General features: G+C 42.9%; 1 protein-coding gene across 2 annotated transcripts in view; it reads right to left on the reverse strand.

Annotated features, from left to right (window-relative positions):
- LOC138488100 (myeloperoxidase-like) overlaps positions 1-17,427 on the reverse strand; it is a 103,376-nt gene that overhangs the window by 40,896 nt on the left and 45,053 nt on the right. For both annotated transcript variants that reach the window (XM_069614855.1, XM_069614856.1), the window contains 3 exons: positions 6,390-6,510; positions 2,615-2,744; positions 1,849-2,055 (listed from right to left, as the gene is read on the reverse strand). In XM_069614855.1, the coding sequence (XP_069470956.1) occupies positions 1,849-2,055; positions 2,615-2,744; positions 6,390-6,510 (458 nt within the window). The remainder of the gene's footprint in view (positions 1-1,848; positions 2,056-2,614; positions 2,745-6,389; positions 6,511-17,427) is intronic.

Consider the following 17,427-nt stretch of genomic DNA (forward strand, 5'->3'; position numbering starts at 1 on the left):
TGTACATAGACTGTCTTGATCATATTTTGTATTTATTCTGCATGTAAATCGCAACTGCTGCCTTCCTGTAATATTTTGCAGTCTATATTTTGTATTTTGTATTTGTACAGTGTATATATCCCATGACCCCACCCTGCAACTTAAGCTTCGCATTTTCTGTACTGCTGCGCCCGGCTACCTGCGGGTCTGGTGCGCATTATAAGTGAATAAAACAAACAAACAAACAAACAAACAAACAAGTACTACCTGATAAAGAGATGAAAGCTCCGGAGAGTATTTAGTAGGAGGGTAAATATGATGACACCATAATGTTGTAGAGCGCGTTATCTGGTAGTCATGGCCCATTTAATGGAAAACATAATGTTAATGTTAAAGGTAATTTGTACCGCGCATTATCACCACCGGAGTGGTCCCCTGGCGCTCTGGCGGCTCTGAAAGAGGGAGGGAGGGGTGGGTTAGTGGATGGAGGCTGGAAAAGTGCAAGATTGCAGTGATGTGCTGTTGGCAGCCTCAGCCCGGTGGTTCCGTCGGCTGGGCCTGGGGTGTATGCGGCTGGTAGTCGTCGTGTGCTGATGTGCGAGTCTATGTGTGTTTTTTGTTTTGTTGTTGCAGTGTAGTGAGGTTCGTGCGGTTTGCTGCGCTAGAGGTTTGTGGTTGTGTTTGGTTTGGAGTTTGAGAGGTGTATGCAGAGAACAAAATTGTTAGTGGTATTGGTTAGTTTGTATCTCTATCCTGGAGTGGACCGGTTGGGATCGTGTAATCTTACATGACGGGATGCTTGTACACCCTGAGCCTCAGGAGGTACGTGCCCGTTTTTGCATTCGAGGCCGTTTGAGGATTTAGCTGTCCCCTCCGCCCGCTCCCTTAATAACCTAGCATGCTCCTCACCCCCTCCACATGACTAGCGCAGCTGCTAGTGTCCATACTTCCGATTGATCCATACTTACAATTCTATCTAAGTGTGGACATGCTAGTATTCACAATTCTATCTAGGTGTGGAAATGCCAGCATCCACAATTCCATCTAGATGCGACGCAAGCCAGTGTTCACAACTCCATCTAAGTGTGGACATGCCAACATTCACAATTCTGTCTAAGTGTGGGCATGCTAGTATTCACAATTCTATCTAGGTGTGGACATGCTAACATTCACAATTCTATCTAGGTGTGGACATGCTAACATTCACAATTCTATCCAGATGCAACGCAGGCTAGTATTCACAATTCTAAGCGTGGACATGCTAGTATTCACAATTCCATCTAGGTGTGGACATGCTAATAAGGGAGGTAAGATAGAGTGACAGGGGTTTTCTGGAGTAGAGTGATTGCTCTACTCCCCACCCATGTCACACTCACAGTTTTTGTTGGTGTCTGTTAGCTGCTGGCTTCCTTGGCGTCCTCTGCGGACACCTGCAGACACATCTTGGGGCCGTCCTTTGCCTCGGGGTCCTTCGCCGCAGGGCTGCCGGGCAGAGGGCTGCCCTTGGATGTCCTTGAAGTGGTGTATGGGGACCAATCCGGATGGAGTGGGCGTGTTGGGAGGCGGGCAGAGGGGAACCAGGAAGCGGGTGGGCTGGGGAGAGGGACCACGCGCCGAGTGCGCTATGGTGCTTTTAAGCACCTATGCAATATTGCATTGCAGGGTTTGGGGAGGAGGGGGTCAGGAGACTCCTTACCTTGGCCTGGGTCACTGCAAATGTATAACTTAACAGAGCAATCACCTGATCACTCTTTTCATTATCAATTGTCAGACTGGTACAATGGATGACTTTATGTACAAATCCTTGAGCAGTGTCAGTTGCTGACAAGGCTAGTTCTGTTATGCGAGAAACATTAGTCAGCAGAATACCTTTAAGGGGAAGCATGGAAGTTCTCGAACACAGGTCTCGTCACAGTCCAAGCCTTCAGCAAAGGTGGTTCTTGCTGGAGTCTCCGGAGAAAGATCCAGGTCATGGTCAGTCCACTGGCCAAACTGCATGAAGGCGAGTGATCGTTCATTGTCCAGTGTGATTTCGTTCGTTGGAAAACTGACAATCTCGTTTGATACGGCTCGAGCCTGAAATAAAGCACAGAAATTGGTAATGGCCGTGTTTACCTACGTACGATAGTAGCACAACCCTCTTATCTATTTAATTGAATATTTGTGCAGCGCTGGCCCTACCCATGGGATCTTTGAGTGCCTTACATAGTTCAAAGGTTGAAAGGTGAGAGGTGAAGCAGAAATTACAAAATGGTTTGAGGATAGGAAGATTAGGATAGAGAAGTGTCAGCAGAAGAGATGGAGGGGCGGGGTTATGTGTGGGGAAACAGGTATGTTTCGAGGCTCTTTCTGAAAGTGCTGATCGAGGGTAAAAAGTGTGGATGTGAAGAGGTAGGTTGTTCCATGCCCTAGGTGGCCAGTGGGTAAATGCTTGCTTTTGTGTGCATGTTGGTTTGCAGAGTGAAATGCTGATCTCCTCTAGTAAGAGGACAGCTCCCCCCCTAATCTGAATGTGAGCACAAAGCCTCCTGCAGTAAAACTGTATTCTTTGTTTTGATAAATGCACCACCCTCCTGTGTCAGAGCAGTACTCCCCATCTTCCCTCTCACTGGAGTCCCAGCCAACCCCACTCTACCAAAGGAAGAGGGAATCCATTGTATCTCCTTCTCTCGTCCCATCCTTTGGGAAGAGAATTTCCGTCTTCATACTGTGTCGGAAGCCAACGAGCGAACCCTCTGTTAGAAGCTCCAAGATTGGGAATTCTCCTGCAGCAGTGAAACACAAACAACATCAACTCTATGACAGACAAAATCCAAAAGAAAGCAACATTGCAGTTGGTATGAGCCGAGGTCCACAATATTAAGGCTAATGATATCGGATTTTAAAAAGCTCCTTGGAAGGATAATTTGGGATTAAAAGGTGGACATTTTGAGACGCAGCACTAAAATGACATTGCATTCCAATGAATTGTATGAGATACAACAATGTCGAAAAATAGTAAAGTTGCACTAAAACGTAGGTTTTTACTGAAATATGAAGACTTTTGATAGCAGCCAATCCTGTAAAAATTAAGAACTCGATTATAGGATGGCTTGCCTATGCAGACAATCTCTTACTCCTTGATTATACACCCGTCAGCTTGCAATTGATGTTGAATGCTTTAGTTACGTACTTGGAAACTAATGGGCTACTGATTAACATTGCTAAGAGTAAAATCATGGTCTTTACCAAGAAATACTGACCTAAGAAATATGTATGGACACTACGAGCTGAACCTCTTGAGCAAGTATCATCATATAAATATTTAGGTCTCATTGGCGATGACAAAATGAAATGGGACCTTCACTGGGCAGACCTGAAAACAAGATGCGTCACATCTGTGAATGCACTTAGTGTATTCATAGGATGAAATAATCAATACTGTTCCTCTGCAGTTCTGTCCATTTATAATGCAAAGATTCTGGCTATGTTATTGTATGCGGTGGCAATTTAGGGTCTAAAAGTTTTGAAACAATTGAGAGTATTTGAAGAAAGAATACTGAGGAGATTGTTTCGCCATCCCCAATGTGTGAGCATAGAATACCTATATTTGGAATTTAACCTTAAGGGCATTTGGAGTGTGTATATTGCACAATGTGTATTGCTATTTGAGAGACTATTTGAGAGACTACCAACAGTGCATACAGATACTATCATTGTGCCCTATATGAAAGCATTTTTGAGTCTAGATGATAATCTACCTATAGGTACTATTGGTCTACTCAAGCGTACACATAAGGGATGGCTACATGAAGGCACTAGCACATTCATTACTGGTAACTTAAAACAATGGTTGAAGAATGAATTATGTACGGTGGTCTTTAAGAAAAACATGCTCCATGTTTAGGCTAGGACGTCCTCTAGAGATTACTGTAACGAAAGAATGACTAGAACATCTCCTCCTGCATACATCGCTGCTTATCCTAGCCCATGTATCTTTCGTAATTATCTCTTAATCAAATTCAACGCTTCAGCAGTTTTATCATCAAACTGTGTTTACAATCAATTCCTTTATTCCCATGCATTCTGTTGAATATGTGGAAACTTCGTCAATGAAACGATATCGCATTTGATTATTGAATTTGAAAGCCTAGTTCAATTGCGTTCAAAGTTTTTTAAAGCATATAATAATGCCACCATTATGAATGAAATTCCCACATTATGGATGGCTTTTATGCAAGGAAATTATATCAATATAATATATTTTATTGTTCGATTTTATATGCATATTGTTGACATTTTTAAGTGTCTTGAATAGGCTTTGATGTTAATCTCAGTGGTTTTTACATGTGTGATTCTGTGTAATTTTGTATTTTATATTGTATGTCATGTGTTATACAAAGCCTTGTTGCTATATGTATATCTAATAAATAAATTTGAATTAAACTATACGAGGCTTCTGCGTCGTTAGAGATCCCATAATTGTAACCAGCCAATGATTCCACATTTACACTAGTGATTAACCCTGAAGATCCACTTCTAAGGACATGCATCCCACATGCATGCAATTGAGACTGCAGATCCAAATGCAGTCCCTTTTTCTATGATGGATTGCAGAAGGCCATGATGTTACAGACAGGAAAGGTGTGGGGCTTAAAAAGTTCAGGGGCCCTTAATATTCACTGACACAGATGCATTCTAATAGTACAGGGAATTGGCACAGCATGAATAATTCGTAACCTCAAGAATAGACATCCTATCTCTTGCCGGTTGCTCGCTTCAGTTGCCATCAGTTGCTGTGGATATCAAGATTTAAAGTTTCAAAACTTTTCTTCCTCTATTTAGGAGGGGAAATCCAGGGTCACATCATTTCCCAATCGCTAGGCCATCTGTACTTCAATTCACCCACATAAGAGACTCTCCAGTAGGAGACTCCTGAGCAGGGTCTGTGTTTAGAAAATCTCCCCCACTCACCCACCTCTTTGTCAGACTTCAAGAAAGCATTGTAAATTGAGGAAACAGATTGATGCTTCGCTCTGTGGCTCCTTATCCCTGTACCTTTTGATTAATTTCCAGCAGTGGTTATCAGGGCCAGGATGTGAGGAGCTCTTCAGTGTGTTCCATATAAATTATCATACGGACTCATCCATAAAAGGAAAGAAAGCAAATCACAGTCAAAGGACCACCACCATATGGGGACTCTGTGTGGATGGTGTAGTCAACAGAAGGATAATTCTGCCGTGCTTGGCCTGTCCTTTAATAAGTAAACTTAATTTCATCTGAGATTGGCTTAGCTGTACTGATATCATGGGTTACATGAAAGTGGCGGACACTGGGCCTCATTACGAGTCCGGCGGTAACCTGCTGATTTTTCCGGCTCGGTTACCACCGGACTCGAATTACCATTCCGCCTTCGTGATTCCTGGAATTACCGGGGCATTACAACCCCGGTGACCCGGGAATTCCGGAGGTGGAATTCGGTAAATCCCCATTGCCATTGAGTCCCATAGGACTCAATGGGAATGGGGACCATGGAAACACCGGCACCATCTCGTGATGGTACCGTTGTTTCCACGTCCGCCTGCAGGCGGACGGGGTTAAACCCGCCAGGTCAGACCTGGCGGGAATCTCACCTCTGCCTGCAGGACTCCGAATCACCCGGTATGGAAACAACAGTTGCAGCGGGTTTAACGCCACTGTTATTTCCATACCGGGTGACTCGTAATGAGGACCACTGTCTTTTAATCTCATTTTAGATTTCTCTAAAGTCCGTGAATCCCCCATCAAACTGCAGGGCTATTCAAATGAGCCCATGCAATCCATCATATAGGCGTAGGAGAACCAAGCCTCCCAAATCGTCACTGAGCCAGGGAAATCCAAGTCCTACTGTCCTACCATCCCCATAAAATCAAGGAATGGTTCAGGTAATCCGAAATGCATACAATCCTTGGAGTTACATTATACATACAATGTAAAGGGGTATACTAGTGAATGATGGTGGAAATTGAGAATAATGTGGCCATGGGTATAATGTTAGGGGGGACAAGGGTGTCTGCCCCCTAAATGTTTGTGGCACACCATTTTGACCCACTCATTTGGCAGTGACCCCTTTCCTTTGGATGCCATCCCCCTGACAGTTTCAGCAAAGTTACTCTGCTGAATGTGGTAACTGTTTTCGGTGGCAAGATTTATTCTGCAGGTTTTTTCCTTTACCCAGTTATGAGCTAGAACCCAAAGATTATAATCCCATAATCCAGTGTCTCCTGGAGAGTTCAATGAAGTGTGTTTAACATAGGGAAGAATTGCTGTGAAGGTTAACACAGGGCTGCTGCTAATCAAAGATGGTCGTATGTGACAGGCAGGCTGATGGCCAAAGGAGAGTGGACGGTCAAATCGATGCATATGAAATGAGCAATGATAAGAATGGATACCTGTTATTGCATTCCCCAGTGATGGTCCTGTATCGACTGTTGCGGCAAACAGTGGGCAGAGATTGATAGGCACACCCAGTGAACTTGGAGACAGTGTGTAGCTGTTCGGCAGTTAGTATATCTGGAAGAGGACCAAAGAAAGTCTTGTTACATCAGTGATAGACTTCCAGCAGCTGATTCTATGAGCACACCCCTTCTGACTCCCATTCCACTCGCCAGCACCATTCCATCCATGTGCATTGCTGTTTGACACGCTACCTCACCTTATCATCGTTTATGTATTTTTTAATAAAAATTATGTTTAATGAACCTCACCATGTTAGTTTAATTGGATGCTTTTTTACTGGTGATACTAAATAGTTTTCTGGCTATCTATAATTCACCCTGAAGATGTCTGTTTAGCTAAACAGTGATTCACTTAGTAATTCATGTTTTGAGTTTTAAAAAGCACTAATCTGAGGTTACCCACATCGCAAGGTGTCTGGCAAATAAATCCAAACTATCGGGAGTTGAGAAATGTTCTGGAAAATCCCGTCCTGCCTGTATGAAGCAATCTCCTAACGGTGGTATTAAGCATACTCTTACTACTTGTGAAAGCAGCCGTTTGCTGAATGCCTTTACCCCTGAGCTTATAACCAATATTTATATGTTTCTCTATTCTACCACTCACATTGTGTATTAGGTCTCCACATTCTAGCGCCCACGAATTCTCACAGGCTCAGAGGTGATCTGGCGAATGTGAACAGCAATTGATTTCAATTTCTTAAGCATTTGTATGAAACAATCTTTTACTTCTTATTGGATTTGCAGAACAGTACCTCACCTGTCTCCTATTGGTTGTATTACACTAGGATTCCAGGTTATACCGAAGGGTATCTTGCAGATTGTGCTGACCAGTCTCTTCCTGGTTGTTTTGAACCTCCTCTTCCTGGCTATACTGAATAGTGCCTTGTTAGTTGCTTTACACCGTCGCTTGACTGGTGGTATACGTTCATTTATACCACGCACTGCTGACATTTCAATTGGCTCTAGGTGCTCTGGTGGCTCTATAAGGTAAAGTGGGGTGGGTTGGTTAGGGAGGAAGAGAGAGATCAGACAGGTGTTGTGGTCAGCTGTTGATGCGTGGACAACCAGGAGTAACTGGTGCGTGTGTGCTTTCTGGATGTGTTTGCTTTTGTACACTGGATGATTATTTCCAGATGGGTGGCGTCCAGTGTTTGTGTTGGTGGGGGCTATTGGGGTTTCTGAATTGGTTTGGGATAGTGTGCAGTTTGGGTGTTTAGCAGGGTGGTTTGTGAGACATCTAGGTGTGGGTGGTAAGTGTGAAGTGTCTAGTGATGGAGGGTGTTAGATTAGAGGAAGAGGTTTAGCATGTTTTTGGGTGGTCTCTGGATCTTGTGCAGCTATGCTAGTTTCTCTTTTGGAGTAGATTCACAACAGGATTGGCTCTGCAGCCCCTAGTTCCCGTGAACCATTTGCCAGTCTCTGGGAAATGGTTGAATTAGAATCCCCAGTCATGCCCCCCTCCACCACTGTGAAAGACTCGCAGTGGTGCAACAACATACAAAATGACCTCACAAGAAACTTTACCAACCTACAGACTAAAATTACCTCCAAGACCCCACACACACCAGTCACCTGAGCACCCACCTTGTCACTGACCCTCCGGCCCACATCCAACCCTTCACCTTCAAATCCATTTCCACCGCTGACCTTGCAGCCATAATAAAAGGCCTCAAACCCTCTATGTGTAAAGGCGATATCGCCCTGCTTCCCTAGTGAAAGAATGTGCCGAACCCCTGCTTCCTCTTATCGCCTCCATCATTAACTCCTCCTTTGAATCCTGCCATGTACCTGCTTCACGGAAACAATCCTGGGTCTCCCCCTCCTCAAAAAAGCATTGCTAGACCCTGCCATTCCAACCAACTACCGGTCCATAACCACCAGTCCTTTTCTACTGAAAATTATTGATAGAGTGGCCTATCTTCAAATTCAAAGCTTTCTTGAGTCCAACGATTTTCTCATCTTCTGTCAATCTGGATTCCGCCCAAGACATGGCACTGAAACAGCCCTCCTGGACTCAAAAAAACAACTCGACAACCTCAACGACACTGGTAAAATCTCCATTCTCCTACTCCTTGACCTCTCGGCAGCCTTTGATCTCGTCAACTACCAGACTCTTTGCCACCACCTCAGCTCACTTCTCCGTTGCAGCTGCCAAATCGATCTCATCTTCCTCGCAGACAAAACTTCCAGAGTCTTCGCTGTTGAAGCATCTGCATCTCCAACACTTACCTCTTGTGGCATCCCACAAGGTTCCTGCGTCCCCCCACCCTCTATAATATTTACACTAAACCTCTATTCGACCACGTGGACTCTTTTGGCATTTCCTTCACAAACTATGCAGACAATACTCAAATGTTGGTCCCCCTTTCTGATGACCACACTCAGGATAGCCTCAAAATCAACACCATTCATGAGAACATTCAAACCTGGATGGCCGCCCACTTCTTCTGTTTAAATGACAAAACTGAACTCCTGACTTGCAAAACTGGACCCTGCTTACAAGTCCTCACTATCAACGGCCATGCCATCCCCATAGCCCCGGCCGTCAAAACTCTGGGGTCTATCTGGATGCCACAGTTACCATGTCTAGGCATGTTAAATACATCGCCTCCACCTCAGATTACGCCACCAAGCTCATCCACGCAAGCAAACTCTTTCTTTCTGTTGACAACCGCATTGCAATCACGCGTACCCTTATTTTGCTCAAAAATACACAACTCTAACGCCCTCTTTTTTGGAACATCTGAAAAAAACTTGTACAAGCTTCAAATTGTACATAATAATGCCATTTGAGTGGCGATGGATCCAAGTAAACATCACTACATCTCTGACGCCAGAGGAGCTGCCCACTGACTCCCCATCAGGGAAAGGATCAAATTCAAAGTCCTATCTCACATCACTGCTTCTTGAATGATGCACCCACCTTCCTCACCCAGAAATTATGCAGAAACTCACCAGCCAGACCGCTTCACTCGTCCAAGTGCCACCTCCTCAACGCACCCAGGTTCCACAGAAAAAAGCAGGTAGTGCCAGCTGTCCAGTCTGCTCAGCCACCCATTGGAACAATTTACCGCTCACCCTTCGAGCCGATCCCTCCTAACTCTCATTCAGAAAAACCTCAAGACAAACCTATTTTGTTAACTGTTGTTCACTGCCTAAGCTACTATTCCTGCACCTTGCCTGACTTGCATTTCCTGGAACTAGCGCCTAGATGACCATGGGCTTTGTGTGCAGATATAAATACAAACATAAATAAATAAATAATGGACTGCTTTTGAAGAAGGATTCACTATGACCTGTGTCTACATTAAATCCCTCTGTGTGAGTAGTGAAGACATGAGCTCCAAGGAAGAGGCAATTTAATCTCCCTAACCGTCCCAATGTCCTACTTGGGATGGCTAGGTGGCTGGACGACGCCTGATGTAACTGAATCACTGGTAGCCAGGACTCTGCTCACTGGAGGTGGCAGAACCCTACAAATCTTCTTGGTTGGGAAGGGCAGAGGAAAGGATTGTTTTTGCCTAAAGACCCTGAACTGGGTCTCCCAGTGACCACAGAACCTAAGCTCTCCCTGTACCTCTGAACTGCCTTGACACAGGTTTGGGCATCTTCAAACTGCTACAATGGAACTGCCAAAAGAATCTGCAACCTTGATACTTGAATATCTACGCATCTGTGAGTTTGTTTCGATGCCAAAGCCAAAGCTCTGCTGTCTTCGCATCTGAGACCCACTGAGTATTCTTGCATCCCCAACTCCATGGGCGTATTTTTAGGGGGGACAGGGGTGTTTGCCCCCCCCAACTTTCATGGCACACGATGTTTTGGCTGGGGCACTTTTTTTTCAGATGTCATGTCTCCCCCAACATTTTCAGTAAAGTTACTCTACTGCCCAACTCCACACCACCACCTAGTCCCGAGCACTTACAGCTCCAAGCCGAAGCCGCTGCAGTACCTGGTGCCGTATTGAGCTTGCTGAGCCTGCATCTCTGAACTCAAGTCCACTAAGTTTTCCAATGCTACCAACACAACATTGCCTGCCCTTTCCAAGGTCTTTGATCTGCAAGACATAGCCACTGTTGAACAGCACTGCATCATTGCAACTCATTGTCACCACTACTTAACTTTGCACTAGCTCAGTGCTAAAAAATCCAAGACCCCCAGTTTGACACAGAAAGGCCGGCTTGATGCTGTGGAGGGCCAAAGACAACAACATCATTTATTTGAATAGGCCCTGACCCCCTGCTCCACCATAAACATTTCTATAAACATTTTCTGCTAACATATTGAGCACCCCTGTCTATAAACCCAGAGTGCCCTTTTATTTTAAAGTCTGCTTTCTCTGTGTTTTCTCATTAGGGGTTGGCCAGTAGTATTTTTATTCATTTTGTGCATTTTGTTAGTTTAATTGAAGATCCTATTTTGATAGATTCTTGCTTGGAAATTACTTTATTTTGGTAGCACAATACTATGTTTTTGGATTGCTTCTGTACTACCTCGCACCACTCCAGAAGAGTATAGCCTGCCCTCTGCCCGCTTCGCCAAAAGAGGTGAAGGAGGTATACCCGTCTCAGGGTGCCTCTGTCACTTTAGGAATGTGATCAATGCTCGTTTGTCGCAGTGTGGGGCTGAGTGGGCACTTAAATTGATACTCATCCCAGTACTCCTGCAGTGCAGTAGTTGTTTCATCGCAGCTTATCCGAGCGGGACCTCACTACTTTTTTGGCTAGTATCTTAATAGTTGTATCAACCTTCTTGTTCAAGTTATACTGAACATGTGCTGAGCTTTCTATTACTGGTTATAAGAAAGAGTGCCTGGACAGTTGTTTTAGACAGTGTTTTTTTAACAGTGCTTCACTGGTTCTTCTGTCCAGTCTCTTGCTGACTGCATTGCACCTTCTGTTACTAGTTATACTAAAAAGTGTCTCAATAGTTTTTCAATCAGTCTCTTACTGTCAATATCGAGCCTTCTCTTACTGGTTATGCTAAAAGCTGTCTCAGTCGTTGTTCTGACCAGTCGCTTACTGGCTGTATTGAACCACGTCTTACTGGTTATAATGAAAAGGGCCTCACTGGTTGTTTGACCAGTCTCATACTGTTTGTATTGAAAATGCTCTTACTGGTTATTTGTATTTGTATTTGTATTTGTTTTATTTATATAGCGCGCACCAGGCCCAAGGGCAACCGGGCGCATATCTTAGTAGGACATTACAGGTATGACATATCATCACAGTGGTCAAACAGATTGTAAACAAAAATATACAATTGATGTTACAAATCAGGGCAAGAAACAGAACGGTGGTGCCGGAGCAAAGCAGAGCTGGGTCCCAGGTGACCCGCCCAGAAGAGCGGTTGTTAGTGAGATGTAGCTAACCAAAGCTTGGCTTTGTGTTTGAATAAGTTAAATGAGGGTAAAGTTCGGATAGTGAGTGGTACAGTGTTCCAAAGCTTGGCTGCCAGGACTGGGAAGCTGGCCCCCCCAGCAGTTTGCAGCTTGAATCTAGGGATCACAAGACCTTGGGATTGTGCAGATCTAAGTGCTCGCGATAGTATGTGTTGAGTGAATCGCGAGGCTAGATATGTGGGGGCCTGGTGGTTAACACATTTGTATGTGAGGGCCAGAGCTTTCAGAGAGATCCTTTGGGTGACTGAAAGCCAGTTGAGGTTCTTTCTGGTTTCTGAAATGTGGGTAGATCGGGGGATATTGAGGGCCGCTCTGATGGCATTATTTTGGGAAGTCTGAAGTTTGTTGAGATTGCCCTGGTTAGTGCCTTGGTACAGAGCATTGCAGTAGTCCAATTTGGACATAACCAAGGTCCTGGCCAGGGTGATGCAGTTCTGAGGGGTAAGGAATAGGCGACAGGCTGAAATCAATTTGCAAGTGTAAGCAGACGCAGCGGCCACTGCATTAGTTTGTCTAGTGAGAGTCAAGGAGGCGTCCAGGTAGATACCCAGAGTTTTGGTATCTTTGGATACTTTCATTAGATTACCATCAATATTAAAGGAGCCGAACAGGGGACTCAGTTTGTTAAGTCTCTGTTGCGTGCCTGAGATGAGAAGCTCAGTCTTGTCATCGTTGAGGCACAACTCGTGCTGGGCCATCCAAGCTTGTATGACCAAGTAGATGTCATTAAGGGCTTTAGAGTCAACAATGTAGTCACCCTTGATGGGTATGAGTATCTGGGTGTCATCCGCATAATTTGTGTAGGTGACGCCCAGATAGTCAAGCACATCAAATAGTGGTTTGGTGAAGACATTGTAGAGAGTTGGGGAGATACAGGACCCTTGCGGGACTCCACAAGGTACTGGTGTAGGATCGGCCGATGCGGTAGGTGAGAAAACTCTCATGTGCCTATTGTCGAGGAATGACCTAATCCAGTTGGATGCATTGTCAGAGAAGTGGGCAGCGGACTTCAGGTGCCGACATAGTATTTGGTGATTGACCAAATCGAAGGCAGCGGATAAGTCCAGTAGTAGTAAGAGGGCCAGTTTACTGTTGTCTTTAAGGTCCTCAATTTGAGTTTTGAGGTCAAGAAGAGCTGTTTCAGTCCTGTGCTTAGGTCTGAAGCCAGATTGTCTTGAGCCGAGGAGGTTATTGGTTTCTAAGTAGTTCTGAATCTTCAGGTATGCTGCTCTGTCAAGTATTTTGAGTAGGAACAGTACGGTGGTAATAGGTCTGTAGTTAGTCGGTGTTTCAGGGTCTAGAGTCGGTTTTTTTAGGAGAGGGATAACCCAAGCGTCCTTTAAGTTGTTGGGTACCGTTCCAGTTAGGAATGAAGAGTTAATGAAGGTAGCTATAAAAGGAGCGAGATCATGTGCCGCTTCCTTAATGATAGGTGCTGGGCAGGAGTCACCTTGGCAGTTAGAAGATTTAAAATTGCGAATGATTTTTTCGACCTTGAGGATGGTGAGTGGGGTGAAGCTGAAAGGGGTGTGAGTAAAGGAGGCCGTCGGAGTAGTGGAGGGTTTAGTGGGGGGGTTGGCGAAAAGGGTAGTTTGTTTGGCTGTAATTTTTGATTTCAGGGTGGTGATTTTGTTGAGGAGAGCGTTTTGGATTGTTGATGCATCATTATTCGTTATAGTGAAAAATGTCTCACTGGTTGTTCTGATAGTCTGCTACTGGCTGTGTTTAACCTTCTCTTACTGTTTATTCCTAAAGGTATCTCATTCGTTGTTCTGACCAGTCTCTTACTTGCTGTGTTGAACCTCCTCTTACTGGTTATACTGAAAACTATCTCCCTGGTTGTTCTGACCAGTCTCTTATTGGCTGTGTTGAACCTCCTCTTACTGGTTATTCTGAAAAGTGTCTCACCAGTTCTGACAAGTCTCTTACTGACTGTGTTGTCTCTTCTCTCACTGGTTATACTGAAAAGTCTATATATAGATCCCAAACATCTTAATATTAAAGAAATGAGGGACACAGCAAGATTTACACCCGTCTTTGGAGCAGGAACCACAATTGAGCTCTTTAATAATGCAGTTACACATGATATCCACAAGAGAATAGATAACGCTAGGTACATAATTAAATATGATAACCTATCTATGGCAGAGAGACAAGCATTGGCCCCATTAAGGAGAGATAATCCAATTGTGATTAAGGCAGCAGATAAGGTGGGGGCAATGTGCTGGCATTGGATAGGAACAACGATATCAGTATGGCAGAGCATCATTTCAATATACCTGGTTGTTATGAAAAATTGAAAACCAACTAGATTAAAGAAAATATGGAAGAGGCAAATGTATTGGTAGATAAATGGGCACGGACAGGACTGCTTACGGATGAAGACAAAACATACTTGATATTGAATAGTCTGAGATTACCGAAAATATATTTTCTTCGTAAAATTCACAAGCGTTTTGACAATATACCTGAAGGATGCCCTATAGTCAGAGGCATGGCGTAGATAACTGAGAAATATTCAAAATACATAGATGAAATCATAGCCAAGTAAGTACTCAATCTACTAGCGTATTTGAGGGATACGATGCACCTACTACAATTATTGGAACCATTTGATTGATGACAACATTGGACATCACGGCTTCATACACATCCATTGAGCAAGAATTAACACTTGAGACCATAGAATATACTTTTCCTAAAAGATCAGCGTCTTACTTTCCACACATTACAATGCTGAAAGAATTGGCCTATTTTACCTTATGTAACAATGTTTTTCTATTTAACAATAATATATATAGGCAGACTCGAGTGGTGGCCATAAGGGGAAAAGTATGCATCTTCATTGGCCAACCTCTTTATGGGGTTGGTTGAGGACACTTATGCATATTCAGAACACGCTTATACATAACGTATAAAACTTTGGACCAGGTACATCGATTATGTTTTTCTCCTTTGGCAAGGTAACAAATCTAATATGATGGAATTTGTTTGTTTTCTGAATGGCAATGATTTTGGTATTCAGTTCACAGGTAATGTACATATAAGTGAAATTGACTTTCTGGATGTACATTTATATATTAAAGATGGCATGATCATGTTTAAACGCTTTAGGAAACCTACGGAAGTAAACTCAGTATTGTTGGCAAGTAGCAGTCATAAACCGAGTGCGATCAAGTACATACCACTCAGTGAATACATTAGGGTAAGAAGAAACTGTATGGAATTACTAGATTTTGAAAAAGAATGTAATGTATTGGATGCTAGATTTAGCAAACAAGGGTATACAAGAGATACAATTGCAGTGGCCAAAAGAGTGCCGGTCTAAATCGAAATGATTTACTTCAAGCTAAACCAGACATTTTTTTAGCTCTTTAAAAGGTGCAAATGATTACTAAATATTCGTCCGAGAGCAGAAAAATATATCACATTTTTCATACGCAATGGCATATTCTCTCTATTGATCCAGTTTTAAAATTATATATAAAAGAGAAACCTGATTTTGTATATACTAGAGAGCCTACACTTAGGAACCAGCTAAGTCTTTTTTTTTTAGAACCAGACAAGACTGCAAAGAGTTGGTTGCATAATCATCTAAAGGAATTTTATGATTGTGGAACGTGCAATATGTGCCAATATACGCAGGAATGTTAGAGCATCAATATTAATATCAAGCAAGAACTGAAGATCTCTGAGTTTATTGATTGCAGAACTAACTATGTAGTGTATACCATATTATGTGTCTGCGGACTATACTACATTGGTACCACAATTCAAGAGCTCAGAGTTCACATAAGGGAACATCTGAGTACCTTGAATAAAGAAGATCTTAGGTTGCCCCTCTCTGTCCACTAGCAGGAATGTCATCAAATGGACAACAAGGCCGACATACAATTTATCATATTGTAATCTATTAAAAGAGACCGCAGAGGGGGAGACAGATAAAAGATTTTGAGAAAGACTGAAGCTAAAGAAATCTGTAAATATCAGACAGTGTTGGAGTGCCTCAACTCAGATCATGAGATGGGAGCATTTTTATGAAATATGATTCATCCACAGTAAATTTGATTATGAGACAGTCGTAAATAATGACTGACTGGTGAACTATTGTCTCTGGAAGTTGTGTTTTTAAAGCATGATGTATTTGCAATATGTAATAAAATATACAATATATTTTGCATCTAATTATTGATGCAAGAATTATTGTGAGATACCTTAGTGTTATCTGAATTCAGATATAGTACCTAACGACACTGTGTGTATATAATAGCTGATGATCAATGGGTAAACTTCTGAAGTAATGTATGACAATTAAATATACACGTGACACTTTGCATCTAATTTTTGACAGAGCAATTACTGTGAGAGATTTTAGGGTTATCGAAATTCAGTTATAGTATTTAACAGGACACTGTATGTATACAATGGACAATGACTAGGTAGTGGATGTCTCAATGTATATCATGATGTAAACGCTTGAAGGTTGATGTTGGTTCAATAACATAAATAATACTTTGATTATACCAGTTAAAATGAAATGTTTTATGTATCTAGTCATTATTTAGCAAACACTGTGTGGGATGCACCACCACCATCATAAACTTACTAGATATGATATAGAAACGGCGGACCTGTGAGTAGGGAATACCCATTTCTTGAAATTAGACTTTACATTTGGGATGCCATGAGTGTAATCATGATGGATGCATGACTGGGATTGGGGCACCTTATGTTACTTCCTAGTAGGAAGTGCACACTATTGTGCATACCTGTATTGTTGTGGCATCAGTGCACTTCTTAACAAAATGTACTCATGACACATAGGAAGTCATAGGAAGGTGCAAGAAAGTGTGCATTTAACAGGCGACTGGTGCCTTTATTTTTTTTAATTTTTAATATATAATAAGTGTTGCGAAGGTGCACGCTTGCACAGCACGTTTGTTGATCCAACAAGGAAGTGTATTTCCAACTTACACTTGTCACAAGAATGCTCGCAGGTAAATTAGCAGCAACCTCGTTGGATTTGAATTGCATTTTACGCTGGATTTTGGATTTAGGCAATAACATAAGACTGCTTCGGTAACATTATTCAACGTTGAATGAGCCCAGTAACCTTTAACATTACAGAGCTTGGATGGTGCGCACAACGCAAGGAACTCGAGTGTTGTTGTTTTATGGAAATGGTTTGTGACATCAGCATCAGTAAAAACATAGTAGCCTTGACAAAATGGTGGCGCTTTTCTCTTTGAACGCGGAATGCCGCGCAGCCCGTAATTGCGGGAGATCGAGCAACGAAGCTCCATGATATTAGTAAGTAGACTCGAGGCACTGAGCTTTAAGAGGATTGGAAAAATGGTGTGATATTTTTATTTAATTTATTTATTGTGCATTTGTTAGGTGCTTATACAACAAGTAAATTGTGTTTCATAGTGCCCATTGGGCAACAGGGAGGGAACATGGGATTGAAAACAGTGTATGCACTGGAGGCTAAAGGCAAACCTACTAGGCCTTGTGAGTATTCAGAACGTGCAAGTGCAGCGAGAGAATAGGGGAAGAGGAAGTGGGGGGTAA

The sequence above is a fragment of the Ambystoma mexicanum genome, chromosome 9, assembly GCF_040938575.1.
Source record: "Ambystoma mexicanum isolate Mex_15411 chromosome 9, UKY_AmexF1_1, whole genome shotgun sequence".
Classification (NCBI taxonomy): Eukaryota; Metazoa; Chordata; class Amphibia; order Caudata; family Ambystomatidae; genus Ambystoma; species Ambystoma mexicanum.